Here is a 26,492-nt window from a genome sequence, read left to right on the forward strand (position 1 = left end):
CTTGCTGTTTCTATCAGCCATGTGACACTCAAACCTTAATTTTTTTGCTAATTTCCAGATCACTAAGAATTCGTGATGTATCTTTATTATGTAAAGGGTGTGGAAGACCATCTGGCCAGGAGGTGTATTGGCAAATAATATTACATTACTACTCTGTATTGTTTTGTTTTTTTACTTTCGAAAAGAGAATACACATTTATATTTGGGTTGTATTATTTATTTCTATACATTAAGGTTAGAATTGAATAAGCTGCCAGATGTGAAGCCAAGTTCAGGTGCAGGGGATGATGAAGTGTTCTGCTGCTCAAACGGGGCCAACGTCGTGGTCGATATGAAGCCCGGCACCCATTGCATCTTAATCATATCAGCCGCCTTTTCGCCGATCATGACAGCAATGGCCAAGGTATTGCCGGTAGGCGGGGTTGGTATGATAGAACAATCAGCCACCCTTAATCCTTTAATACCAATCACCCGGAGCATTGGATCAACCACTGCCCGTGGGTCGGAAAGTGGACCCATTTTGCAGGTGCCCACTTGGTCGTGGTTAGTACCAGCTAGATGGCTGAGAGCGCATGCCCAATAAGATTCTGAATCGTCTGGAATGTTACAACATCCTGGGTACTCAATCTTCCTGAGTGTTGCGTTCGCCTTGTCCATGACAACGGTGTCCAATAACTTCTGAACGTACCTAATGCTAAGCATCATATTTTCCAGGTCTGCTGGGTCACTTAGGTAGCCAGTATCGATTAACGGCTGATCTTTTGGATTTCTTGATTTCAACCGTAGGGTGCCTCGACTTTTTGGTCGTAACAGTACAGGTACTGGTACCAGCAAGTTGTTAGCCGCGTGCAGTTCTGCAATCTGCAGAAATAGATCTTCTTCCAGCCCAATGCTCTTGTAGAAATCTTCCACCTCGCCTGTGGTGTTCTTCATGCCATATACGAAAAGTAGTTGTATTTCCGGAAGTTCCTCTTCGTCGACGCTTAAAAAAGCCATTAGTTCATACAAACCAACAGTAGAGAGCGGCCCGGTTCTCCTAGTGATGTACTCATATGTCTCATCCAGGATATCCAATGGAGTCTGTGGTGGGTCATCACCTCCAAAATCTAGTGTCACCGGCATACCGGGAAACATTAAATGGTCGATCAAGTTTCTGCCCACTTGTAGATTCTGTATAGATGCAATTCCCTTGTCTTCTAGTTCGCATTTTGGACCAACTCCAGATAAAAGTAATATCTTGGCTGAACCTATTGTGCCTGCACAGAGAATGACCTCTCTGGCCGCTTTGACAGTCCTAGGAACTCGTTCGTTTTTAAAAAAATACTCAACACCATACGCTCTTTTCGTTGAAGGACATATAAGCACTCTGCTGACAAAAGCATTCTTGATCACAAACAGATTCTTGCGTGTCTTAATCGGGTTGAGAAACGCCCTCGCCATGTTTAGCCTTTCTCCCCCTCTTACTAATCCGTAATTGGGCGAAGTGAAGCCGAGCATTTGGGCTGCATTAACATCTACCAAGGCGGAAAGTTCCAATTCCTTGCCCGCCTCCAGTATCAAGTTGGTCATCGTATGATCTTTGGAAAAGCGAGATATTGTAACTGGTCCTCCGCGACCGTGGTAATATTCCATATTAAACTGCTGTATTACCGCAACACTGCGCATGTCCTCGGACTTTTTGAAATAGGGTAGCACCTCTGGCCAAGACCAGCCAACATTTCCGTCAGCAGCCCAATTGTCAAAATCTCTTCTACTTCCTCTGATGTAAAGCATTGCGCTCATGGTGCTGGTGCCACCCATTACTCGACCTCGTGGCCAACGATTCACCCGACCAATTAGACCATTGAACAAACCTCGTTCTCTTATGGTATTGTAATCCCAATCAATGTCTGATTTCACTAAACTTCTATAATAGCGTGGCACTTCGGATGTCATGGGGGGATCAGAGCCAGCTTCCAGAAGAAGGACATTCCAATTCTCCACTTCGCTCAGTCTGGCCGCCACTGCAGAGCCGGCTGATCCAGCACCCACTACTATAAAGTCGAAAATGCTCCTGTTGCAGCAGTCATCTGTTAAAATTATCTTATTAGATAAATAAATCTAGTTTAGCGAACACAAGTTTTGTAGTTTGTACTGTAATTATAGAAGTTTAAATGCGGGGTCGGGTTTCATATAGTGATTATGAGTGTGGACTAGTAAATGGTAGATCTCCTGTTCCAGACTCGTGTGAAGCTTCTTTTTATAACGAATATGTTAACAAATCGTACGTTCGCCAAAAATAGGCGATTACTTTACATCTTAATTTTACGTATTAGCAATAAAACAAAACTCTTGTAACTTACTAACAACAGGAAGAAAGCACAGACAGGCTTAGTTTGGCGTTGTAAATACCATGAAGCACACAAACAGTAGGGTAAGGACAATGGATTACAAATTATATTCAACGCTTCGGATAAGTTTGACTAACGTTGGAAAACTAAGAAGCTTGTTTTGATGCTCTTTTAGGCTTTGGTAACAATTTTTGTACTTTATTACATTCACTTTTAGATGAATATAGGTATCACTTTTAACTCGAAGAAGATGGAGCAGATTACTCCACGAAAGGTAGATTCAGTAGGGGTTGGGTAGATGGTTACGTCACCCTGACCTGATAGGGTCTGATAGGGTGGCGATTCACACCGTATAGAGTATCCATGTTACGCACGGGAAATAGGTCTAGAACAGGACTTTGGTGGAAGTCTCCGGGTATAAATCGAGACAATTTTTATTTCCCCCAAAGAGCCGAACTATAGGCGACAATAATGCGTAGTGCAGAACCTCTATCCAGAAGCAGTTGAAGAGTATCACATCCAAATGAAGCACAGTCTTGTCAGAGTACACTTTGGCGAAAGCTATTAATGAACTTTCAAGCCAGTTTCTGTCCATTGTGCGGATTTCCTTGCCGCTTGCAATGGCGATCTGCTCTTCAATCTTAATTAAGAACTTCCTATTTTTGATAAAATCATACTTCCTCTCTACTGACAGAGATCGACATAACGAGTAGTGCAGTTACCTCCTATGCTGGACGGGTATGTACAGGGAGGTGATAGCATGCATCCTGATAAAATCACGGTGTTGATTAGGTCGGTGAATGCTTCTCCAGCGAGTCCTGTCTGATGTCCTGGACAAGGGTTGAAGAGATCTGTGGTTGGCGTTCCAATATTTAATTCACCCACGAATTCGGCTTTGTTCTGGAAAAAATAAAAATAAATAAATAATAAAAATAAACTTATTTAAAAGTAAAAATTTAAAAATGTTGATCGTGAAATCGCGCTATTACTTATGGTTTATGGAGATTGGGTCGTAAAATTCTGAGACTTCTGTTTTAGCCAACGATGCAATAGTATTTCCTGCCTCTAGAGCTTTATTACAAAATGTGTGGGCAGTTATCAGTAGTAAGGGCAACTGTGCATTAGCATTTAACCGAATATTAAAAGTTGATTTCACTCTTAGAATCAGGACTTCCTTTAATTCAATCTCGTTATCTAATAAAATTACCCATATTTCTTTGATTTCTGCGAGTGTCTCAGTCCGTACATTTATAACTTGGTAATGAAAAAGTTCTTAATTGTTGCATGATGGATGATTCCATTGGTAAAACAATTTTTGATTTACTAATTTTTAAATAATTTGTAAAATAAAGGTACTAATAAATGTTTGCAACTGAAGAATCAATAGTTTCCGTTGAACTTTATGTTGTAAAGCATCATGATCAATTTGTTTTGTAGCCGACAAGCAATTCAGCTGTTGCCCCTAATCTCAAGACACGTAGGCCGCCTCTAGTATTCATGAGGGTTGGGGCATCTACAATACTGAATCGTAGCCCTAACTTATATTGTTTTTGACTTTTCACTTTAATTTTTTATAGTGTAAATAAAGTTTTATTCTTGTGCTTGAGTAAACAAAAAAATTAAATCTAAAAAACAAAAACTAATGAATTATAAACTTTGCAAAAATAAATCAACAATTTCTTTCTGGCAATTACGTCAAATTAGGTTAGGAGTTGGATGGCGTTAGGTTGGTTTTTATCAAATTTTAGCATTTAGATAACAAAAAAACTTACATAGCAAGAATTAAAATAAAATTCTCAAACTGTGGTGAGATTTTCTCTGAGATAATACATTCTGCGAGTTGTATTGCGACATTCTGTAAACAAGAATATGAGACATTCCAATGGACACAAAATATTTCTATTTCTTCATTTGTAAACAAATTATATTTATGCACGGATTTCGCCTAATATCAAAAAGAAAGATCTTAATCCATCTAATATTTGTTTTCTTTATTTTTAACGCAGTTAAATTAGAAATAAAAAGAGGTTACACTAAATAAATCACTTCTTAAATTAAATTACCAATATTTAAAGCTTTTGCAAGCGTGAATGATCGATTGTCTCCATTGGTGAGCTCCTGGAAGATGCAGTTTGTTTGTCGCGGCCAAAATCTTTTTTTTGGGGGGGGGAGAGGACCACAACAATGGCATCTAAGCTTTTTAAATATAAATAAATTTATTTACAAATCTCCGTTAGACTTCGAATTATTCCTATTTTTTTCCTTAGACGGGAAAGTTTTGTAAAATCCTGGATTGGTGGAAAAGGTGGAAGATTCCAAGAAGTGATATCATAAGGTGTACCTGTAGTTCAAACAGTGTTATTAAAGACAGTAACAGTCATGTGATCATTTCATTTGTTTTTTTATTGGTTTATTTACACCTGGCCACTATATTAGAAACGTTGATTTGTTTGTTCGTAAGCGAAACCTAATTAACGCAAATATTAACAGCACAAGGTAAAAGAAAACTAGTAAGAGAAACTGAAAAACATTGATTACGGGAGGATGGATTACTGGCGGAAGTTGTTGCAGATTTTATTACCGGAAAAAGCCAGAATGCTAGATTTAAAGAACTCGTGAGAAAACCTTTCTTATGTATATTCATTCATTACTTTCAAACATTATAAAGGAGCTGGACTAAAAATGTTTACACCTTTTATGTATTTCTTGGAACAGGTAAATAATACACATGTAAATCCTGGAAGATGATATGTATTTCTTAAAAAGGTAAATGTAAACTTAACAAAACACACACGTTTTCATTTTTTCTTCTCTCCACATAACCATACTGTCCACTCCCCTCCTCCTCAATCGATCTCTATATCATATCGATATCAAATATACCACATCATTTCCTTCTTTAATAATTCAAAACAAGATAATGATAGGAGAAGGAGTACAAGAGAAAAGTAATGTTGAAAAACAAGAAGATACATAAATGATACAAACATACACATTTACTTTAGAGATTTAACCTTTCAACCTTCTTCTGGGTCCTTTTGGAACGTCGCAGCTCTGCAGGGACAACTGGAGAATTCGTACGGGTCGCTTCACGTTCCGGATGATGCGTAGGAGCCGGGCTGGGTGGACTGGCTGGTGGTGTTTCACTGGTCTCCCTTGGCATGTCTTGATCTGTCAGACTAACTGAAAGGCTCCCATCGGTTAGTCCTGAAGGTTGCGTAGCTATGTATCTCGAAGAATTTATAGTCTCTTTATCGGCCACAACGAAAGACTGGCCACAGGGCCGTATTTGATCGATGTGGCGTCTCAGTAAGTGCCAATTTACATTGATAGTATAGTGAAGACAGCCATCCTTGTTTACCACCGTTCCGAAGGTCCACTTCTTATTTGGTGAATTATAGTTGCGGACGGCTACTCTTTGTCCTTCTAGGAACGACCTATCGGAAAATACGACGTTATCCTTTCTCATTTTGTCAACTACATCTTTTATCGGGTCTGGTTTTAGGATATCCAATCGTGACCTAATCTCACGGTTGAGGAAACATTTCGCGGGCGATTCGCCTGTTGTGATATTTGGGGATCGGCGATATGAGAAAAGGAAGGTGTTTAGGCGGTGTTGTATTTCTTTTTTGACTTTTTCGAAGGCATCGGAATGTATTTTTGTCCATTTGAATGGTACGCTCGAGCGGGTTAACTCGTATAGTGGCTCGGCCAATGTAGAGAGTCTTTCACAAAACCGTGCGTAAAATGTTACCATTCCCGTAAAGGATTTCACTTCTTTAACCGTGGAAGGTATTCTACATTTTTAAATGGCGTCCACCATTTCAGATGTCTTTTTGATACCTTCGGTGCATATTGTGTGTCCCAGGAATTTTACTTCCTTCTGCAGAAATTTGCATTTAGTTGCGTTGATATTAATTCCGTGTTCTGTAAGTCTTTTGAAGAGTTCTTCTAATCTCGCTAAGTGTTCTTGGGTAGATTCACCCGTGACAATTATGTCATCATGTACCTCGCATACCCCTGGAATATCCTTAACGACGCTTTCTATGTACCTTTGCCAAACTGCAGGTGCTGAACTGACTCAATAGAGGAGACGATGTACATTGTAAAGTCCCTTGTGAGTATTGATCGTAAGTACTTTAGAAGAATCTTCTGTTACAGGGATATGTAGAAACGCAGTTGTTACATCCAGAGTTGAGAACAATTTTCCTCCACTCAGCTTCACAAAAACCTCTTCGTAACCAGGGAAGGGATGTTGCGGAAGTGTAATCTGGGGATTTACCGTACTACTGTAATCTGCGCAAAGGCGGATATCACCATTTGGTTTCCGCACTGGCACTACTGGAGTTGCCCATTCTGAAAATGTGGTCTTGCTGATTACACCTTCGTCTTCAAGGCGTTGTAACTCCTTTTCTACACTTGGCAACAAAGTGAATGGAACAGGTCGAGCTCGTTTGAAGACTGGCCTTGCGTCATTCTTTAAACTAATGTTATAATTATAACTTTTAACAGGCTTAACACTACTTCCAAATAATGAATCGTACTTATTCAAGAGTTCGTTCACGGTTGCATCAATCTGAATATTATTGACATTCGCGTCGCAGTTACTGATTGGCAATATGTTTAGTTGTCGGATCCAATCCCGGCCCATTATAGGAGAATAATCCTCTTGAACAACGAATAATTTTAATGTTTTTGTAGTTCCTTTATGTTGTACCTTGACGGCGGTCTCGCCCAGTGGTCTTATGACTTCCTTATTGTAGCTTCTAAAGGTTATAGCTGTTGGGTTAAGCTTGCCTTCCTAAACTAGGTATCGTCTTAAAAATTTTATTGCTTAAGATTGTTGCCGCTGAACCAGTATCTAGTTCAATTTGGATCCTTTTGTCATTTATAAGGATAGGTAATATATCACAGGGGATAAATCTGGGTGATGAAGGGCGTATATTGGTAGTGGTTCTTCGAACTACGTGGATGATGATTCTTCGTTTTCCTCACATTGCACTTTGATTTCTTTCACATCTCGCTGACGTCGGAGGCAGACTTCTAATATATGGTTAGGTGTTTTACAATAAGTGCAAAACAAATTTTTTGCCTGACAAGTCCTGGCCACGTGATTTTCCTTACTACATCGAAGGCATCGCATAAGGTTTCTAGGAGCAACTCCTTTTTGTGTTCTTATCTTCCCTTGATTGGGTGAACGGAATATGAATTTAGGACTCTGAAATTCTCTTGTAGGGTTTATTTCGATTGAGGAGGAGAGGAGTGGACAGTATGGTTATGTGGAGAGAAGAAAAAATGAAAACGTGTGTGTTTTGTTAAGTTTACATTTACCTTTTTAAGAAATACATAAAACTGGCGCAGTCGGTAGGACCGTATAAAAAGGAAAAAAAAAGAATAAAAACTACAGGCTTTATCAGGTTACGTTGTTTCTCTAACTATTCTATTAACCTTAATTGCTTACAACAGAATGTCAGAAATACAAGAACTACAGATTATGGTACGTTCCCTATTAGAAACCGTACAACAACAATGTACATTATTAAAACAAAATGAGTCACCAAATAAAGGAATATCTGGAATTACATTCGATCGCTACGATGAAACAGCGGAAGACTTCGACACGTATATTGAGAGACTTTCCGAGTTTTTTGAAGTTCAAGTGGTGCCTGAAGAAAAGAGAGTTGCGTGCCTCATATCATTAATCGGGCCAAAATTATTTACCTTATTAAAAAATTTACTATACCCGCATGACTACACTACCAAGAGTTTCAGTGAGATTGCTAAAACTTTACAAGACCACTTGAACCCAAAACCACTGATTATTCTTGCACGTCATGCCTTCCTAAATAGAAAGCAACAAGAAGGAGAATCAGTTCCCCGCTACATGGCAGAATTACGCAAACTGGTCACACCATGTAAATACAATGATACGATGTTAAATACAATGCTAAGAGATGTATTTGTAAGTGGCTTAAAATCAAAAAACATATTAGATAGACTCTTCGAAGAAGATGACATTTCGTTAGAAAAAACACTCCAAATCGCTCTGGCAATTGAAAAGACAACGCTCGGTGCGAATGAAATTTTACAACATGAGGAGGCAGCAGTGAACAAGACACTCACGTTTTCATTTTTTCTTCTCTCACATAACCATACTGTCCACTCCCCTCCTCCTCAATCGATCTCTATATCATATCGATATCAAATATACCACAACACCCCCTCCTCTTTGAGTCAAATAAAAAGCCTAGAATGGAATATTTGGCGCTGCTCAAACATGATAATATAAAATCTGACTTTCCTGTGACTTTTCATTTTCAAAAAATACCGTTTTTTGTTGTTCTTATTGCAATCATTTATTCAAAATAGTTTTTAATTACAAAAGAAATCTAAGAAGACTTTAAAGACACAAGTAGAAAAACTGTTATCTCTAAAGGAGAAAATTCATTCCAGTTTTCTTCATTTTTAAAAAGAAAATACGTTCAATTTTTAAATTCCATGAAGGCAGAAACAAAAATTATATTTTACTGTATAAATTCTAAAGTTTACCTGCTTAGACTCTAAGTTGCAACATATTATATAAAATATATATGAACATATATTGTTAGGACTAAATCGTTTAAAAAGGAGTTGAGCTTCATGTGTTACAAGATGTTGAAGGTTAAAAGTAAGAAACTTCATTTAAGTAAAAATATTTATTGGATTATAGTAAAAGTGATGTAAAAGATTAGCCGAGTGGTTAGCAAATACTGGATTCTCCAAAGAGGAGATCACAGGTTCGAATCCAGCTGCTGGCCCTTAGATTTTCTTTTCGTAAGAGCTTCCCACAGCTCGCTGTGATGGACAAATTCTAAATTTCAAGAAAAATTGAAATTGTGGTCAGAGAAATTTGGGTATGTTCATACCAGATTTTTACCGAAAGTGCTAAGTTGTTTAAGGTATCCAATCGTTTCTCATTAAGAAGGTACCTATTCTATAAAGTGCACTAGCCGATTAACACATTACAACTTCTAAGCGTCCTAGATAGCTCTAATATTTAAACTGCACCCACACAAACTGGGCGCATAAAAAAACTACATTTTTGTAGCACGAGGAGATGAATTTCGAGCGAAAATTCAAGTAAAAGAGAGTGACAAGAACACAACACTAGCTACATTACGTATGCAAATTGAGGATAAAAGGGAGTTATTTGGGCGTACACTGAATTTAGAAAATACATACCTCCTGCCATTTCACAAAAGGTGTTTCGTCTTTATCTGCTTCGTTACATAAACTTCCAATGAATAGATATTTACAAAGAAGTAAAACTAAATAGAAATAATTCATGTAAAGAGACCCAGATCCTCACAGTCGGTCGAATTCATAGTTAACCTCCATATTTCTAAACAATAGTAACGATAAATTACTTGCCTAAGTACTCAATAACTTACTTTAACTTATATTAAGAAACTTTAAATCATATTTGTTATGGAAACATATGTAGTATTGATTACTGTTAACATATGGAAATTATCGATTACGTGTTTGGATTTTGCGGTTGTAAATATTTAGAACTTAAGTTTCTATCTAACCTCTTTAGACCCTGTGATTAATCCCCTTAGTTTAATCATTTTATAAATTCGATTTTTGGAATCATTTTTCTCATTTTACTGAATTGATTGCAAGATTGAAATGCAATTGATTTAAATGAATTGAGGAATTAATTTTAATATTGACCAAATTTGGACCGATTCCTCGCCAATTTGAATCCTTATTATAATATTTTTACGGTCACTAAAACCAATATTTATTCAATCAAATCATACTTCAGAATATCAGTTCTAAATAAGCAATAGGATAACAGAGGTTGCTTTTTATTCGATTCAGTTTTTAGGTAAATCATTTTTTTAGTTAACCGCTTATCGATTTATTGCGCAGGAAAAACTACAAGGTAGTAGTGACATGTCTGAGATAAGACAACAAATGCGAGAAAACTTTAACAAGAAAGCAGACTACCAGGATTCACCTCGTGAGTAACTCTAATGAATACATCTAATTATATTGCATTTTACTGTTTATTTACAATTGAACATCTTCTATCTTCAGAGATGCCTGCTCTAAGTGATGAAGACTACGAAGAGCTAGTGGAGCGACTGAAACTCGCTGATCTGATGTACAATGAATATTCGTTAGAAGAAGTGATCTACCAGCTCGCCAAGATCATGTTTCGACAATCACTGTCAAGAGGTAAGTTACTGTTGTTAGTTTCGACAAACTTTAGCTCCGACTCCATCGACTAGCAATATCACAATTTTTTGTTTAACAACATTAAAAGCAAAACACGTTCAATAAATTTAAATATGTTCAAGTTAAAAGAAATTATATTTTACATTTTTTGGTATCTAATGCAATTTAATACTTATACGTATAAAAAAGATACAAAAAATGGAAAGTTAATTTAAAATTTGAAAATAAAATATTTCGTGCCTTGTAATCTGGACCCTATCACTGGAGAGGATATAAAATATATGGCCTTTTTTCTAGATAAAGTGTTTTAACTGATAACCTCTGTGAATCTGTACCTAGTCCGGATAAACGCAGGAAACCCAACTGTATACTTCCTTTTCGATTTTCGTGTTATCCGAAGAGATTTTCTCTAAAATCCTTCTTCTTTTTTTTCGTAGCACACGTGTAGATCTACAACTTTCTTTTCCCAACATTCTGTCTATGAAAATTCGATTAAGAGCATTCATATGGAATAGGTTTTGGCTTACCTCTAAAGTAATTAGCTTTGAGTATAGTATTCCGTTCAGCCTGAAGATGCGAACTTTTTGAAAGCATTTGTTGTTTTCCATAATAGTTTCTAAGGCCAAAAGGCTAAAAACTCTTTGTTTTAAACGTTTTTGAGAAAAAAAAATCACATTGAATTTGACCCAAATAAGTGTCCGCCAAACATGCCAATTTAGCTAAAAATTTGAAAGTTTGGTTTGGTCAGAATATTTTTTTTTACTGCAGCAAAAGCAGGTTAAAAATACTTTATTGGACTTAAATACTTTAAAAATACTTAAATATTGAATCATTCTCAACAATTTTATTTTACATTAACATTTTCTATTGTTTTGTTCATTAAAATGAATTCAGGAAGCGTGGAAGCCCAGGATGCTTTGCAGAAGTTTACAGATTTCCTAGAAAATGAAGCCCAACAAGGCAGAATTTCCAGAGCACTTGAGAAGAAAGTTTTAGGTAAGGGGCGTTCAAAAAAAAAAAAAAAATGGCCAATATTAATAATTGCAGCACTAAATTGTTACAATTTAGCCATTCCAATTTTGGCCACCATGCACTATTGTCTTAAGGATTTGTTAAGCAGTCTCTTAGCGATGCTGAACTAGAGGTTTTCATAATGCACGTTGTTCCGCTTTTAATGCTCGCAATTGTTCGCAGAGATAGTAGCTTGGTTTTACACTAGAGGGTTTACTCTGATGGCATATTCAAAAGAAAAGACTGTCTGTCGATAAAGTTGAGCAAAAGCTTAATTTTACTTTATAACTTTAAGGTATTGTGGATTAAAAAAAAATGGCTGTCCCCGAATTCTAGCCGGAAGCTCATATTTATGAGTGTCAAGTATTTTTCATGTGAGTCCTCGAGTTTTTCAATATTAAGCTGTTGCAAGTATCACTTAAATGTTTAGATTATAAATTAATTTATTAAAGGAAAAGTTCCCTAAACAAATGAATTCGCCAGATCAGCATTATTTTTTAGAGTAAATGCCTTTTAAATAGATTTTTGTTTCAGGATTGAGAGTATGAATTGTAAGCAATATAATTTCATGAAACTCTATACTTGAAAGTCTAAAACTTGCTTTTTTTTTCTAGATGTGGTTATTGCTTCACTGTCAGACACTCTGACCCAACATCCGGAACTGGTAGAAGTGGCCAGACAAAGTTTGGGCTTATTTCCTGAACCACGTCAATATCAACCTAAGCAAGGTGATTAATTGAAAATCTTGAAGTAACATTGTTGGTTTCTTTCACCACGCTTTTTCACCAAGAGCAGAATACTTTCAAAAGATCTAAACTCAAACTACGACAAGTAATCTACTGCAGTTAAGAATTACAAACCTTAGGGTTGATATTTGTCTCATGAATAGAGACAAGAATAGTTTAAGTAAATATTATTAAGAATGGACGACCTAACCTATTCTAACCCTGTTCTTAAAAAAAATGTTTTTTATCGGAATTAAAACTACTCTCTTCCGCAAGAGCTAGGCCGGAATTCCGACTTTTACGTTGCATCTTAAGCACATAATATAAATTTAAGACGACCAAGTATGTGACATTCAGTACTGCTCTGGTAAGTGGTTATTTGTGATTATAATTTTACTTTTTCGGTCCAAACTAGGCCAGAACTACTAACATACTTTCTCTAGTGTTATTGAAATACATGTTATGAAATAAGGGCAACCCAGTCTGTTAAATTCACCCCTGCTTTAGTAATTGATTATTAGACGTTAAAAATCAAATTTGTGGTGGATGTATCCACTTTGTTGAAGCGGATAGGTAATTAGTAAAAACTTATAAGTAGCGATTATAACTTATAAGTAAGTAGTAGGTTAACAAAAATTTAATTGGAATTTTTATTATTATAAACAAAGATATTTCATTGTTTAATGAATTTTTTATCATCTCGTTCATGATATTTTTATTAAAGTTCATTAAGTTTATAATTTACTATTTTTACAGGTATATCAGAAGGTGAATCTGGAATTCCATTGTCCGGCCAGTCTCACAGGTTTCAACCGGGATTAAATTTGAAAGAGAAATCATTACAAAATTCTGGCCTTTTGAGTCAAGATAAGAAATCAAATTAATTAATTCTTTTATTTTTTTAAAAAAAACAAAAAAGCATTAGGAGAGAATCTCGTTTTATTTTTTAATTAAAAATATATATATAATAAAAACCTGAGTTAATTTACTTCCTATATTGTTGTATTTTTGGGTTGATTTTATTTCTGTTTGGTAGAAACCAAACGTGAAGGGACATTTTATATTATTATATTAAGAATTTATTAATTATATGAGATGACAAGATCAATATATATTTAATTGTACAGTTTGTAGAGAGAAAGAGAAAAAGAAAATGATCTTTTATAAAATTATCACCTTCAAATAAATGAAAAGTCTGGATTTTTGAAGCGCTCCATTTTATGAGGCTGTTGGTTTTTATACTATTTACGTTATATTTGCCCAAAATCTTCTATTTATTGCTTTAATAAATTATAAATATTGATAACATATATATTTTCTAAAAAAAAATTTAATCTTAAATTTCATCAAATTACTAGTCTAGTCTTAATTAATGAAAAGAAGCCGAGAATAAATTTGCTCCGATGTCTTATGTTATTTCATGAACAAAATATTGTTGTATATTGTGAACAAATTCAGGGTATTTCTTAACGGACAAATAAATTAAAAAAATTGACCAACAATCAATAATAAATCTGTTTTTTTCGCTAATGAAATGGATAGCCTTTCTGTTGTTTTTTAAACAAACGTCAAAGAGAAATTTCTTAAATATAATATATCAAACTTTAGTTGTGCATTGAATCACAGGTATTTTTCTTCAGGTACTGCTCACTTTATTATGACCGAGTTCTGTTTGTACGACCTGGCGGTTTCCCATGTTTGTATCTTCCATTTAGATTCTCAATTATCCACTTCTGAAAAATATTGCTTCTAAAATTTATTCATTTCAGCAAACCTCTCTTTTGGTACATATTTTATTGGAGTTATAATTGTTGTAAGTGTAGAGGGTAACTTTAATACTAGGTCTAACTAATTATTGCTTTTATAATTAATGTTTAAGTGTTAAAAAGTGGTAAATACAATAAAGTAACAGATCAGAAATATTATAAATTCATAAATTTATTTTTAAATATTTATAAATTTAATAATATTGAATTAATTTTTGAAGAAATTTACATTCCACTGACTAGAGCAAAAATATCCAGTCAAAGTAAACTATTTAAATGTACGCACGGAGTGTAGTACACCACTCTGTTTTCTGTAATTACACTTTTTCAGCGTCATCAACATTTTTTTGATAAGAACAGCATAATCTTTTCTCCATTTTTTTCTTTGATCATAGTTTTCAAAGTTAAATTTTTGCATTAATCGTTTCTCCATCTGGATTTATAAATTTAGCCAAAAGTGATAAGTGGATTTAAATCCTGTGACTTAAGAGATGTCTTTTGGACAATTATTGGGGTATATGTTATTATTATTTATTAGCAAATCTATGTTAATGATTGTTGTTCTTATAAAATTAAAAATCTTATGATTCCAAATTTTTCCGCACTTTGCATTACATAATTCTTCCAAGTATCACCAAAGACTGTTACATTGTTACAAAAAATAAAAAATTGCTGACTCCAAAAGTAGAAAGTACTCAATCCAATATCACATAAACTTTCCAATTCTGAATTGTGGTACCTTCAAACGTTTTAAAGGTTTTTAGAGAAAAAAAATGTCGTAAAAGATTTAAAAGTATTGAGGCGAAGTAACATTTTCTGTACTAAATTTGACTTGTTCACTATTCTGAGGAGAGCAGTGCTTGTTGGCAATTTAATTTTTTGTATTTTGAAAAAAATAAGGGATAACAGACTTTGAAAATACTTTATTTTTGAGATTAATTTCAAACAAAACGTGTAAAAATTGGAAAACTTGAGAAATTTTATTTCATTGAGGCGATGATTCAGAATCATAGCGTTCTTAATAAAAGGAGGATTACTCTAAAATTATCCTTAAAACACCAGCTCATCTCTCAATTTGTTTCCAGTTGAAAACTCTTACAACTTTCTTTTTAAGTTGAGTTAAAAGAACTATTAAAGAAACTTTAAATACTGCGATCAAAGAAAAATGGGTAAAAATTGATGCTGATCTAATTTGTTTAACTTTCAACCGATTACTCTTCTTTGATTTTCAACATTCGGTAAAAGTGATTTTTCACTTTTATAATTAATTATCATTAACAAAAAATTGTAAAACGCCATGTGAGTATAAATGTGAGTCATTTAGTGGGCACGCGAGAAGATCAAACGTAGCGCAACAACCGATGCTCATTAGCAATTCTGTTTACAAAAAAATCTAAACGTTTGATTAAATGTAGTATGTATTATGCACATGTATTATGTGTGCGGTAAAAGTCGTAAGCGATGAACATTAGGCGCAAATAAAAGTTTGGGTACATGGATTAAATAGCAAATCCTTTAGTGAGCGGTACCTGATGTTATTTTCTTTAAACTTTCATAATTTGGATAACGTCACAGAGAAAGCACTTGTTGGAGGAATTGACAATAAAATAAAACAATGATTATGCTGTACGCCAACGTTGAAATTAATTTTTACATCAACTTGAGGACCACAAAATATAGAAAGAACTAAATAATAATATTCAGAACTATAAATAACATGTTAAAATGTTTATTATTCCATAATTTTTTTAAGTTTGTTTTTATGCCCTACTTGTTGAGTTTAATGGACATAGACCAAAAGTAAGCCTTCCACCTTAGTCTATGAATACCAGAATTGAGAACAAGGGAGAGTTTGTATGTAAATGCTATCCTAATCTTAGATTGCAAAATTGCAAACATTCAGGAAGAAAGTGAAACAGAGGTTTGTTTGAATCTTATCTGCGGAGGCAACTGTAACTGTGACAATATTACTCCTTAATCAAGAAGCTAATTACGCAAAGCTTAACTTAATCTTTAGTTTGATTAAATCATTGGTAATATTATTCTGTAGTGTCTAGGGCCTTAACATAATGGTGCACAGGCTGCTACTGAGTTTACACTTGCCCACTAGTGTACAAAATTTTCTTGAATTAATTTTATTATTCCTCTTTCAGCGTCAGCACTAAACCGGAACAGTTCATTTATATTTGCAATCGAAACAAACAAGAAATACTGGTTTTAAGTTGCGATTATAACGTTTTGTAATAATAAGTAGCGAAGCCTACATTTAAATTCTTTTTTTCGGGAGTTAAGACATTTTCCATGGCATTAAATGTACCTTACGAATACTGCTTTTTAAACAGTTCACTAATTGCAGCAGTAAAACTGATTTTCGAAATTTTATCAAACTCAGGAACAGGAAATTGGTGTTGGATAGTTCATCCTTCGCACTGCCTCCAAGGTATTGAACTATCCAAATGTGTTTTATTGACTATTCGCCAAGATTGAATGATATTCTACTAACTTCTGGAATTATAGGTTTTTGAAATCTAACAATCCCTTTTGATGTCTTTTGAAACGAAGTGTATGATTTTAGCGGAAAAAATTTACCAGCTCATAAATGCACAGTTTTGTTCCCTCTTAGTGCCAATCAATGTTCTTCTTGCCATGTACTCCAAACGAGAGAACACTCTCTTTAGCAAAAGGAAAAAACATGAAAACTTGGGGGCACATAAGTTGGATCGATAGTGATATCCTTATTGCAACTTTTCCTTTAAAAAAGGAGCTATCCCTCGCTGAAGAATAATTACAAAGTTCTCTATTGTTTCTAAGTCCATTGCAAATTTAAGAACTACAGAAATGGAATATAATTTAGATTGCCTTAAAATAATTACGTTTCGAGGAGTCATACTGTATTTTTTTTCTTCTTCTTCTAAGAGAAGTTATTTCTAAAATATAATTTACTATCATTCTCGACTTATTTCTGCAATATTAAATTCTTTCTTACCCTGCAACCTGCAAGACGACTTAAATTGAAGTCGAAACGTTGAGTGTAAAGGATAATGATTGCTTTGTTTTCCCCAACAATAAAAGTAATTGTTTCTGTTCAAAAGTTGTGGTCGAAATATACTTCTACTATCAAAACTAAACTCTATTTATTATTATTTTTAGGAGAATCTAAAACATTTCTATAACATATCGTGATTACAGTGATCAATTGTTTGAATATATACATATATATAAAAATATATATATTTACATAAAATGTTTATTGTATCAATTATTTCGTAAAGAAAAATAATCAATTTTATAAACATAAAATTAAAATTTTTGCCGAACAGAGGTTGGACAATAAAAAAGGAATTTTACTAAAGGAAAGGAACTTAAATAAATTGATGTTCAAAATAATTTTTAAAAATTGAATAAATAATATATAAAGACAGTGTATATTTAAGTATAAATATATATATATATATACATATAAATAATATATGCAGATTATATGTTACAATATAGAAACATTTTGTGAATATGATGGTTTTTATTCTCAAGCCTATAAAACAATACTCCAACTTTAAAGACAGTATTTCAAACTTGTCCAGCAAGCTCAACAATCACAGGAGCTTCATCTTCATCTTCGAGTTCCAGATTTGTAAAATCCCAACTGAATTTTTCTGAGACAGTTTGTTTCATTTTCTCTACATCATAGCGTAACCTAAAAAGAATTGACATAAATTTTAATTTCTTAGGTTAAGAAAGTAGGTTTCAATTTTATTATTAAAATCAAAGCCCGATTACCACCTTAATTTGGTGGTAGGGGATTAAATGTAGTTTTTTTTTTCTTTTCAGTTATAAGAAAAATAGGTAAAACCTAAGAATAGGCACCTAGAGGTGTGGCCAAATATTGAAGTGATATTGACTCGCTGTAACAATATTGTAACGAAGTTGACCTGGGCAGAGAAGAAAGGCCTAGATTGTTCTAGGGGTTGAGCGACCAAAGTCGGTAACAGGCCATTACTGTGTGAACAAAAGGGCGGTATCTACTTGTGGCAGAAAAGAAAGGCCTAGATTGTTCTAGGGGTTAAGCGACTAAAGCCGGTAACAGGCCACCACTGTGTAGACAAAAGGGGCGGTATCTACTTGTGGCAGAAAAGAAAGGCCTAGATTGTTCAAGGAGTTAGTGACCTGTGTAAAAGCCAGCTAAGAGAAAGGCCTCAGTTGGGGTGGTGGCATATGTGTTTCCCAGCCAGTGATTGACAGGTGAGAGTGAGACAGACGGAGTTGGAGAGAGACAGAGAATGGGAGGAGGCGGCTCACAGCTGAGGTGGTGGCAGTATGTTTTCTCCAGCCAATGAACGTCAAGAGGGCGTGGAAACTTAGGCTCAGAGAGTTGGAGGAGGGCAGTCCCAGTTGGAGGGAGGCACGCAGTTAAAAGGAGGCAGACACCGCTGGAGAAGTCAGTTTCAATCGAGTTTTTAAGCAAGTTTTAAGGAGTTATTAGAGTTTATAGTTATTAGTCAAGTTTATGAGTTAGTCTTGGAGAGTCAGTGTTGCGGAGTGCTTCAGTGGTAGCTAGTTGGGCAATTAGTCAGTTGATGAGTAGAGCGGTGTTAGTGTAGCTGAGACTAGTGCAATTCGGTGCAGTGCGGACCAGGGGTCAGTCGTGGAACAGTTTTGTGGCGTTACGTAGTGAGTAAGTAACAGTAAACTGTTGTGACTGTTGTAAATGGTGACTGTAATGAATAGCGTTAGTTGCTAGTAAATGTTCATGTTAGTTAATGTTAATGTGTGAATAAATCAGGTTATTACTTACAACTTTAGCGAGTTTTATTATTTAATCAAACCCACATATTTAATAACTAGTGGCAGGCATTAGTTGTGTAAGTAAAGTTATTTTGGAAAAACTTTACATTGGTGTCAGAAGTGGGATATAGTAAAACCGCTAGACGAGTAAGTGCTGATTTTATTAGTTCGGGTGAATTGCCGGAAAGTTGTAGAGAACTGACGAGTATTATATGCCCGTGAGTACTAAGATGCCCAGCATGGAGGAGTTAATAGCACTGATGAAGGAGATGAATGAAAACCTGAAGCAGGGCCAGTTAGAGATGATAGAAAAAGTGAAAAACATTAGAAAAGGCCAAATTGAGATGAAAGAAGAAATAATAAGGAAAATAAAAAGGGAAGTAAACGAGATGCCAGAAGAAATTGAGGGCGTAACAGAAACAAACAACATCCAAGAAGAAGACGAAGGCAGCCAGGATGATACAGACAGCAGGTCAGACTTAAAAGGTGACCAGGATAAAGGGAGACGTAGCTGTGTAGAAGTTCAGGAAGCTGCAAGGGAAGAAGAAAGCATAGAAAACTGCAGCGGACAGGAAGAGAAAGAGCAAGGTAAGGGAACTTTTGTTATACCAGTTGTGGAAGAGAGCCTTGAAGCGAGGACAGCGAGGAAAGAAGAGGGAGATAAAGTACTCCTGCCAGGATCGAAACGGGAAGAAGGGCTATCGGACATCCACAGAGGTAACACCGGGATCCAGTTTGCAGTGAAGAGGGCAAGGGCCAAGCAGAGGCGGCGGTTCTCTTTGGTAGGCTACCACGAGAACGGTGTAGACTGGGCTAGTCGGTGCACCGAGTGGGTAGCGAGAAAGGGAACCAGCCGAGAAACCAATGGCGCCCTGAGGCAGGACAAGATTGGGTTACCGCTCAAAAGGATAGCCAGCGATATGGCAGGACCTTCTCCTGATTACAGAAGAAGAATGCGCTGCAATCTGGTTGCGATGGACCACGTCAGTAAGTGGGCAGAGGCACACGTCTTGGCAGATCAGGACGCGTCAACGGCAGCTGCAGCAACGAAGGTCTACAAGATCCTCGGCGTCAGGAGGACAAGGTCGACGCCGCCACACCCTCACTCTGACGGCATGGGGGAGCGAAGCTACAGGACCCTAGGAGGCCATCAGAGGACTTTGAAGAAAGATCATCAGGAGATTTGGGATAAACATACACCTCCCATAATGATGGTGTACCAATCGGCAGCTCAAGAGACCACAAAGCGAATGCTTGCTAGCGTTGTGCTTGGCAGAGAGCGTCGACTAACCGGTGACCTTGCATTTGGCAGCCTGGAAGCTGAAGAGACGGACGTGGATAGCTGTGCTGCGAAACTTCGCCGTAAGTTGAGAGCTGTACGTGGAGGGGTGCGCGGCAGGAGGAGACTGGACAGCGACCGGACGAGGACATCGTGTGACAGGCGGGTCATTGGAAGAACTTTCCAGAGAGGTGAGAAAGTGTGGTCGTACAAGCGTGTCCGCAAAAAGGGAAAACCTCCTAAGTTGCTGGGTAGGATCTTACACCACTGTCTCACTGCTCAACGACCTGGTGTTCGAGATCCAACCTACGCCCAGATCCAAGATGAAGGTGGTGCACTTGGACCAATTGCTGCCGCACGTCACGAAGGAGACTTCTGTTCGGGACGAACAGTTCTAAGAGGGGGGCAGTGTAACGAAGTTGACCTGGGCAGAGAAGAAAGGCCTAGATTGTTCTAGGGGTTGAGCGACCAAAGTCGGTAACAGGCCATTACTGTGTGAACAAAAGGGCGGTATCTACTTGTGGCAGAAAAGAAAGGCCTAGATTGTTCTAGGGGTTAAGCGACTAAAGCCGGTAACAGGCCACCACTGTGTAGACAAAAGGGGCGGTATCTACTTGTGGCAGAAAAGAAAGGCCTAGATTGTTCAAGGAGTTAGTGACCTGTGTAAAAGCCAGCTAAGAGAAAGGCCTCAGTTGGGGTGGTGGCATATGTGTTTCCCAGCCAGTGATTGACAGGTGAGAGTGAGACAGACGGAGTTGGAGAGAGACAGAGAATGGGAGGAGGCGGCTCACAGCTGAGGTGGTGGCAGTATGTTTTCTCCAGCCAATGAACGTCAAGAGGGCGTGGAAACTTAGGCTCAGAGAGTTGGAGGAGGGCAGTCCCAGTTGGAGGGAGGCACGCAGTTAAAAGGAGGCAGACACCGCTGGAGAAGTCAGTTTCAATCGAGTTTTTAAGCAAGTTTTAAGGAGTTATTAGAGTTTATAGTTATTAGTCAAGTTTATGAGTTAGTCTTGGAGAGTCAGTGTTGCGGAGTGCTTCAGTGGTAGCTAGTTGGGCAATTAGTCAGTTGATGAGTAGAGCGGTGTTAGTGTAGCTGAGACTAGTGCAATTCGGTGCAGTGCGGACCAGGGGTCAGTCGTGGAACAGTTTTGTGGCGTTACGTAGTGAGTAAGTAACAGTAAACTGTTGTGACTGTTGTAAATGGTGACTGTAATGAATAGCGTTAGTTGCTAGTAAATGTTCATGTTAGTTAATGTTAATGTGTGAATAAATCAGGTTATTACTTACAACTTTAGCGAGTTTTATTATTTAATCAAACCCACATATTTAATAACTAGTGGCAGGCATTAGTTGTGTAAGTAAAGTTATTTTGGAAAAACTTTACAATATAAACCCGCTACATTCAAATAAAAGTTTTAATATTATTGTTACATGTATTAAAATTGTGAATAATTTTATTTTAAGTGGGGGAGGGGGCTTCGACCCTCCGCATTGACCAGTTAACATCCCTTAATTTTATGGTCATATTTAAGTATAAATATAAAAAATCTCTTTAATAAAAACTTACATTTTAAAAAGTTAAGTTATAATGATTGATCGAACGCTAACAGGTACACAAATTAGCAAGTACCCACCATTTCATTAATACTTTATTAATTTCATTTGAGTAATTTTACTGTATTAGATTTCAGTATTAAAAATTAATTAAAGGGCAGTTCCACCAAAAAAGGCCACATTATTCCCAAAATTTACTTTACAACGTTTGAAATTTGGAAGAATTCGAAACGAAGTTGAAAACGTCAAAAAATTTAACCTTCTATAACTCAATAACTTTTATCACTAAAACATCGCCATTTATACCACGTGTAGAACTAACTTTTCCCTACAATTTGATTAAGAATTCATTAAAATCTGATAAATACGCGAAGAGATGTAAAGGTTTAAAATTTGAACGTATTTGAAAAAACCGAAAATTTAACCTTCCATATCTCATTAAACATTATCAATAACATCTTGCAGATTATACCAGTTATACAGCTATGTATTCTCTACAATTCGGTAAAGAAATCATAGAAATCTGACAAATACGAAAAGAGATATTAACGTTTGAAATTTGAACGTATTTGGAAACCTCCAGAATTTAATGTTCAATATTTCGTTAATTATTATCTCTAGAACATTACAATTTGTATCAGTTATGCAGTAAGTTTTTCTCTACAATTTCGTGAAAAACACATTATAGTCTGATAAATACGAAAAGAGATATGAACGATAGAAATGGGAAGAAATTAATTTAGGAATTATTAATAGAAAGTATAGGATGAGAAGATATGGTGGTTTAAAATTTGAACGGATTAAAATCCCTCAAAAATGGTACGATATTCCGGCGGGAACTGATCTTGGCTGATTTAAAAATAAATAGTTACTTTACTCTACTGAGCATACACTCAAAATAAATAGGCCTTACCTCAAAGTGTCTATTCTTAAATTTAGTCGAAAGTCAACGTAAAACTTACGTTCTACAAATATCCTCAGATTCTTCAATTGTACGGAACAGTTCTCTAAGGGACGTGTAAATCACATTATTACTAGCCACAATGTCTACCAGAAAGTCCATGGGCACTTGGTCTAGTTGTGCTTCAAACGCTTTCAGAAACATTTTATATAGGTGTTTTTTCGTGGTTAAAGCTTCTCGGCAGTTGCATAGAACTTTTACTAAATTTTTCCAAGATTCCAAAGCTTCCAGACTGTGGCCAAGCAAGAAGCATAAAAATGAGAACTGAATTTCACCGACCAGATGAGACATGCTGAAAATAAAAAATAATAAAAAAATAAAGGGAAGGGATTAGCTATGAGGTTAGCATACTGGACTCCCACGCGGAGGTCCCGGGTTCGAATCCAGCAGCTAGCCCTTAGATTTTCTCTTCCTAGGAGCTTCTTACAGCTCACTGTCCGGTGATGGACAGTGTTGTCTGTAACGAGAGAACACTGTCCGGAGGCCGGCAGTGCATGGAAAAAGCTCCGGGCGCTAATAACCTTAGCTGTTGATGCGCCAAAAAAAAAAATAAATAAATAAAAAAAAAAAAAATAATAATCTTGTGTGAACACCCTGAAGACTTTTTCTTATTAATATCTCCGTAATTAAATTTTCTTGGAACTTAGAATTCGTAATAGTTTACTTTAATTCAATACATTCACTATAATAATTTTGAAGCGAACGGTCCAGAATCCTAAGTCTATGTTACAGTAGAAAACTAAACCATGTTTAAAACAAAAAACCTACTACTGCGCGAATAATTACAAGAACTGGATAAATATATTTTGATAGTCGCAAATTCTGAAATGGATATCAATCTAGCTCGATATTTTGCTTAGACATTTAGTATTTATAATACTCCTATGAAATATAAAAGCAGATGTTTAACTTACCGTACTTTAATAGCCATACATAAGTAAATTTTCATTTTAAGACAGTAGAGGCTCAAAAGTAGCTTTCAGATTTCCAAATTTTCCTGATAAATGTTTATACGTATGTATATCTAAATGAATTCAATTTCTACACCAATAAAAAATGATGTAGAAGGACACCTTTCGAGAAAGCCTCTTCACAAAAATTGAAAAATTTATCAACTAAAGTGGCACTCACAAGATGGAGTAATTTTGTCGAAAAGTATAGTATAAGTGTAAATTTGTATTACAAAAGCTTATAACTGTTAGTTCTCACTTCAGTACCTAAGCCAAGCATTAAATTTAGACACTACTTTGTTTTCGTTCTACTTTGGCCGCTCTCATAACGGCCAAACCATTTTGTAAAAACCACTTTTTCTAATCTAATATTTCCAGTGAAGAAAATAAAATCTAATATCTGCCACTGAGGTTAGAGAATAACAAACAAAGCGGGCAAAAAATAACCTAAAAAAAAAATCAATTTTACCCGCCAGCCTCGTTGATCATATGTTCCAGCGAATAAGTGAGATCTAAAGAATGTTTTGTCATTTCCTGAGGTGAACAACCATCAGGATATCCTTTCTCTGGCACGCTGGTCAATCTCAAACCAGTTCCTGGTCGTGGCTTTAAATGTGGAAGCAAATCTTCCTCTTTTTCTTCTAGGGTCTTTCTCTGGACACGGCGTGAATCTTTCACCGTCTGGTGTTCATCGGCCACCAATTCTAATGCTGATCTTATCAAACCACATTCAGGACTTAACTGTTTTACTAATGGTTCTGTAAAAGGCAAGCAACATTAAAAAACAAGTGAGTATTAACTTAACATAATTTTAATTTTTATTTAATGTATTTTAAAGAGTTTTAAAACGATTTCATGCAATTGGTTTTAGTTAAATTTAGTATCCACTATCTCTTGCATTGTGTACGGTCAGGACACCAAAAACGTAAAATGAGAAAAAAAAAAACCTTTGGCCATTAAGAGATTACTTACAGTAAAGGTTTTAAGTTACCACAAATAAATTCACTTATCTAAAAGAGAAAACTTAAATCATTGACTACTGCAATTGTTGTAGGAAAGCTCTCTTTAGGAAAACGCACAAAAATGAATTTTGCAGCAAGAAGATATAACTCCTCCACATCTCTTCTCCAGCATCTTATTGAGCCATAGTTAACGGACGCCAAAAAAAAAAATTGAATTTTATGAATGTGCTGAAGGAGAAAAAAATCTCGAACTCAGAATTCAGATGTTTAGCCTACCTCAATAACTCTAACATATAGTAAATTTTCATTTTGTTGTAGCTATCCCTCTCTTATTCTTTCATTTTCTAAAAGTTGTTTAGGTTCAACATGGCCATTGACCTAATCTTTCGATATAAAAAACACAAGAGAGCTATTAAGGCAAATAAGGACCCATAAAACATATTCGTGGGGTAAAACGGTATACAACGATTTTTATCAGTCATTACACCCCCATGTTCATACATTTTGTTCCATATTGAATGTCCTGTGAAGTAAAGTATAATGGACATCAGGGAATTACATTGCAATTCCTTGCTACAAATCAGACAAATCCATAGAAGCATAGAATGCTCTGTCGTTTCCTCAGACTGCAGAAAAAAAGTTCTACATAGTATGGAAATGGACAGGAGGGACCGACTATATTCTTAGTAGAAGAGAGAATCGGAGAAGGTCAACAAAAACATTGTGAGGGTAAAATCACTTTTTGTACTAAATGTGAGTGATGGCAGTTTTGAACAATTTGTTCCATAAAAATTTAATTTCTGCATTTACTTTTTAAACAAGGACTATTCAAATAAACATTTAAAAAAAACATATTTAACTGATTTGTTTTCCTTCCTACTCTCATTCGAGGAATCTGTGTCAAAAAACCATTGGAAAGACTCATTTTTTGAAAAATGAACTTTTAATACATTAAGCGACAAGGAATGTAAAAGAAGAATCACTTTTACCTGTTATATAATTCGATAAGCTCCTCCATAAAGGAAAAATATCGAATGGGTAAACACCAAGAAACTGGTCCAAATAACATAAGTTAGACTTGAGCCTCTCCATCTCTGCTTCACTAATCACTGTAAACAAAAAATCTCCCCATTAATTTCATTAATTTTAATCTTAACAAAAAGTTAATGTACAGATATGATTAAAAATGTTATTAGAATTAATAAATCAATAGAAATCACATACTCTCAGTACTCATATCTTCCGCGTCAACATCCCATTTTTTGACAACGAACTCTCCTTTTTGAAAATTATGAATAAATGATACTCTAGGAGCAACTTGTTCGAATTTTCCAACAGCACTAAAACATAATTATGAAAGATATGATTAAATATCATAGTCTCAGTAGTAAAACATTATTTGAGGCTACTTTATGCGCGAGGCGTACATTTGTACCACGCAAATCAGAGGATAGATGTATAAATAATAATAATAAGGTAATTTTTCTCAAGCTAAATTAAGACAATAAGTGAGAACCCCTAAGTCTGCTGTTTACAAAATGTGCAGTAAAATCTTGTACTAAACTAATGTAATTAAAATGCATGACATCTTACCTGTAATGAATCATATGAAGCCCAGGAGGAATCATTTTTATACCTTTAAACTTCTCTCCAGTATCCCATGTTTTCATATCAATTCCAAATTTGCTTCCTACAGGTACATTTAGAAATATAAGCGTTGCACCTTCCACAAGCAAACGCTTAGCTATCTCCTGCTCTATTGTAGTTGATTCCATTGCACTTTGTCAAATTAATATACTTATAGTAGTAAACTCTATGATCACATGTTCATTAAGTATTAAGATTCTCAACTCACCTTTATATAATTAAACCCACCAATAGCTGACTAACAAAACAGTTTTTACTTTAACTAATGTGAGATAACAATGAACGGAGGTTACGAGTAA

At 35.6% G+C, this 26,492-nt stretch overlaps 3 protein-coding genes across 6 annotated transcripts in view; 1 reads left to right on the forward strand and 2 right to left on the reverse strand.

Annotated features, from left to right (window-relative positions):
* Positions 1–17,014, forward strand: part of LOC141452788 (uncharacterized) — a 135,318-nt gene extending 118,304 nt beyond the window's left edge. For both annotated transcript variants that reach the window (XM_074125220.1, XM_074125221.1), the window contains exons 9-13: positions 10,248–10,338; positions 10,416–10,556; positions 11,451–11,552; positions 12,182–12,295; positions 13,049–17,014. In XM_074125220.1, coding sequence (XP_073981321.1) covers positions 10,248–10,338; positions 10,416–10,556; positions 11,451–11,552; positions 12,182–12,295; positions 13,049–13,176 — 576 coding nt within the window. In that variant the 3' untranslated portion in view covers positions 13,177–17,014. The remainder of the gene's footprint in view (positions 1–10,247; positions 10,339–10,415; positions 10,557–11,450; positions 11,553–12,181; positions 12,296–13,048) is intronic.
* Positions 155–9,867, reverse strand: LOC141452785 (glucose dehydrogenase [FAD, quinone]-like). 3 transcript variants are annotated; one of them, XM_074125214.1, is made up of 4 exons: positions 9,552–9,823; positions 4,103–4,185; positions 3,053–3,230; positions 155–2,069 (listed from the first exon to the last, which is right to left on the reverse strand). In XM_074125214.1, the coding sequence occupies exons 3-4, from the start codon at positions 3,090–3,092 to the stop codon at positions 223–225; spliced, it is 1,887 nt and encodes a 628-aa protein (XP_073981315.1). In that variant the 5' UTR covers positions 3,093–3,230; positions 4,103–4,185; positions 9,552–9,823; the 3' UTR covers positions 155–222. The 3 variants fall into 3 exon arrangements, with proteins under 3 accessions (XP_073981315.1, XP_073981316.1, XP_073981314.1); XM_074125215.1 differs by lacking the exon at positions 4,103–4,185 and having other exon boundaries at positions 9,761–9,867; XM_074125213.1 differs by lacking the exon at positions 4,103–4,185.
* A 450-nt stretch (positions 17,015–17,464) lies between the features above and the next one.
* LOC141452790 (protein AAR2 homolog) lies at positions 17,465–26,462 on the reverse strand. The gene is made up of 6 exons (XM_074125224.1): positions 26,140–26,462; positions 25,771–25,886; positions 25,536–25,655; positions 24,054–24,342; positions 22,636–22,926; positions 17,465–17,752 (listed from the first exon to the last, which is right to left on the reverse strand). Exons 1-6 carry the CDS (start codon positions 26,319–26,321, stop codon positions 17,626–17,628), a joined length of 1,125 nt encoding a protein of 374 aa, XP_073981325.1. The 5' UTR covers positions 26,322–26,462; the 3' UTR covers positions 17,465–17,625.
* Between the last annotated feature and the right edge of the window lie 30 nt (positions 26,463–26,492).

This window comes from Rhodnius prolixus, unplaced genomic scaffold (assembly GCF_049639745.1).
Source record: "Rhodnius prolixus isolate KJV_2025 unplaced genomic scaffold, Rpr scaffold_3, whole genome shotgun sequence".
NCBI lineage: Eukaryota > Metazoa > Arthropoda > Insecta > Hemiptera > Reduviidae > Rhodnius > Rhodnius prolixus.

What these genes read in the sequence shown, in the direction of transcription:
- LOC141452785 (XM_074125213.1), bottom strand. Translation starts at nt 9,656, where the DNA reads ATGAATTATTTCTATTTAGTTTTACTTCTTTGTAAATATCTATTCATT. An exon ending in CTTTTGTGAAATGGCAGGAG is followed by an intron (nt 3,231 to 9,551) that starts GTATGTATTTTC and finishes TATTTTTTCCAG; the next exon opens with AACAAAGCCGAATTCGTGGG. An exon ending in ATACCCGTCCAGCATAGGAG is followed by an intron (nt 2,070 to 3,052) that starts GTAACTGCACTA and finishes TAATTTTAACAG; the next exon opens with ATGACTGCTGCAACAGGAGC.
- LOC141452790 (XM_074125224.1), bottom strand. Translation starts at nt 26,321, where the DNA reads ATGGAATCAACTACAATAGAGCAGGAGATAGCTAAGCGTTTGCTTGTG. An exon ending in CTTATCGAATTATATAACAG is followed by an intron (nt 24,343 to 25,535) that starts GTAAAAGTGATT and finishes TGCCTTTTACAG; the next exon opens with AACCATTAGTAAAACAGTTA. An exon ending in TCTGAGGATATTTGTAGAAC is followed by an intron (nt 17,753 to 22,635) that starts GTAAGTTTTACG and finishes AATTCTTTTTAG; the next exon opens with GTTACGCTATGATGTAGAGA.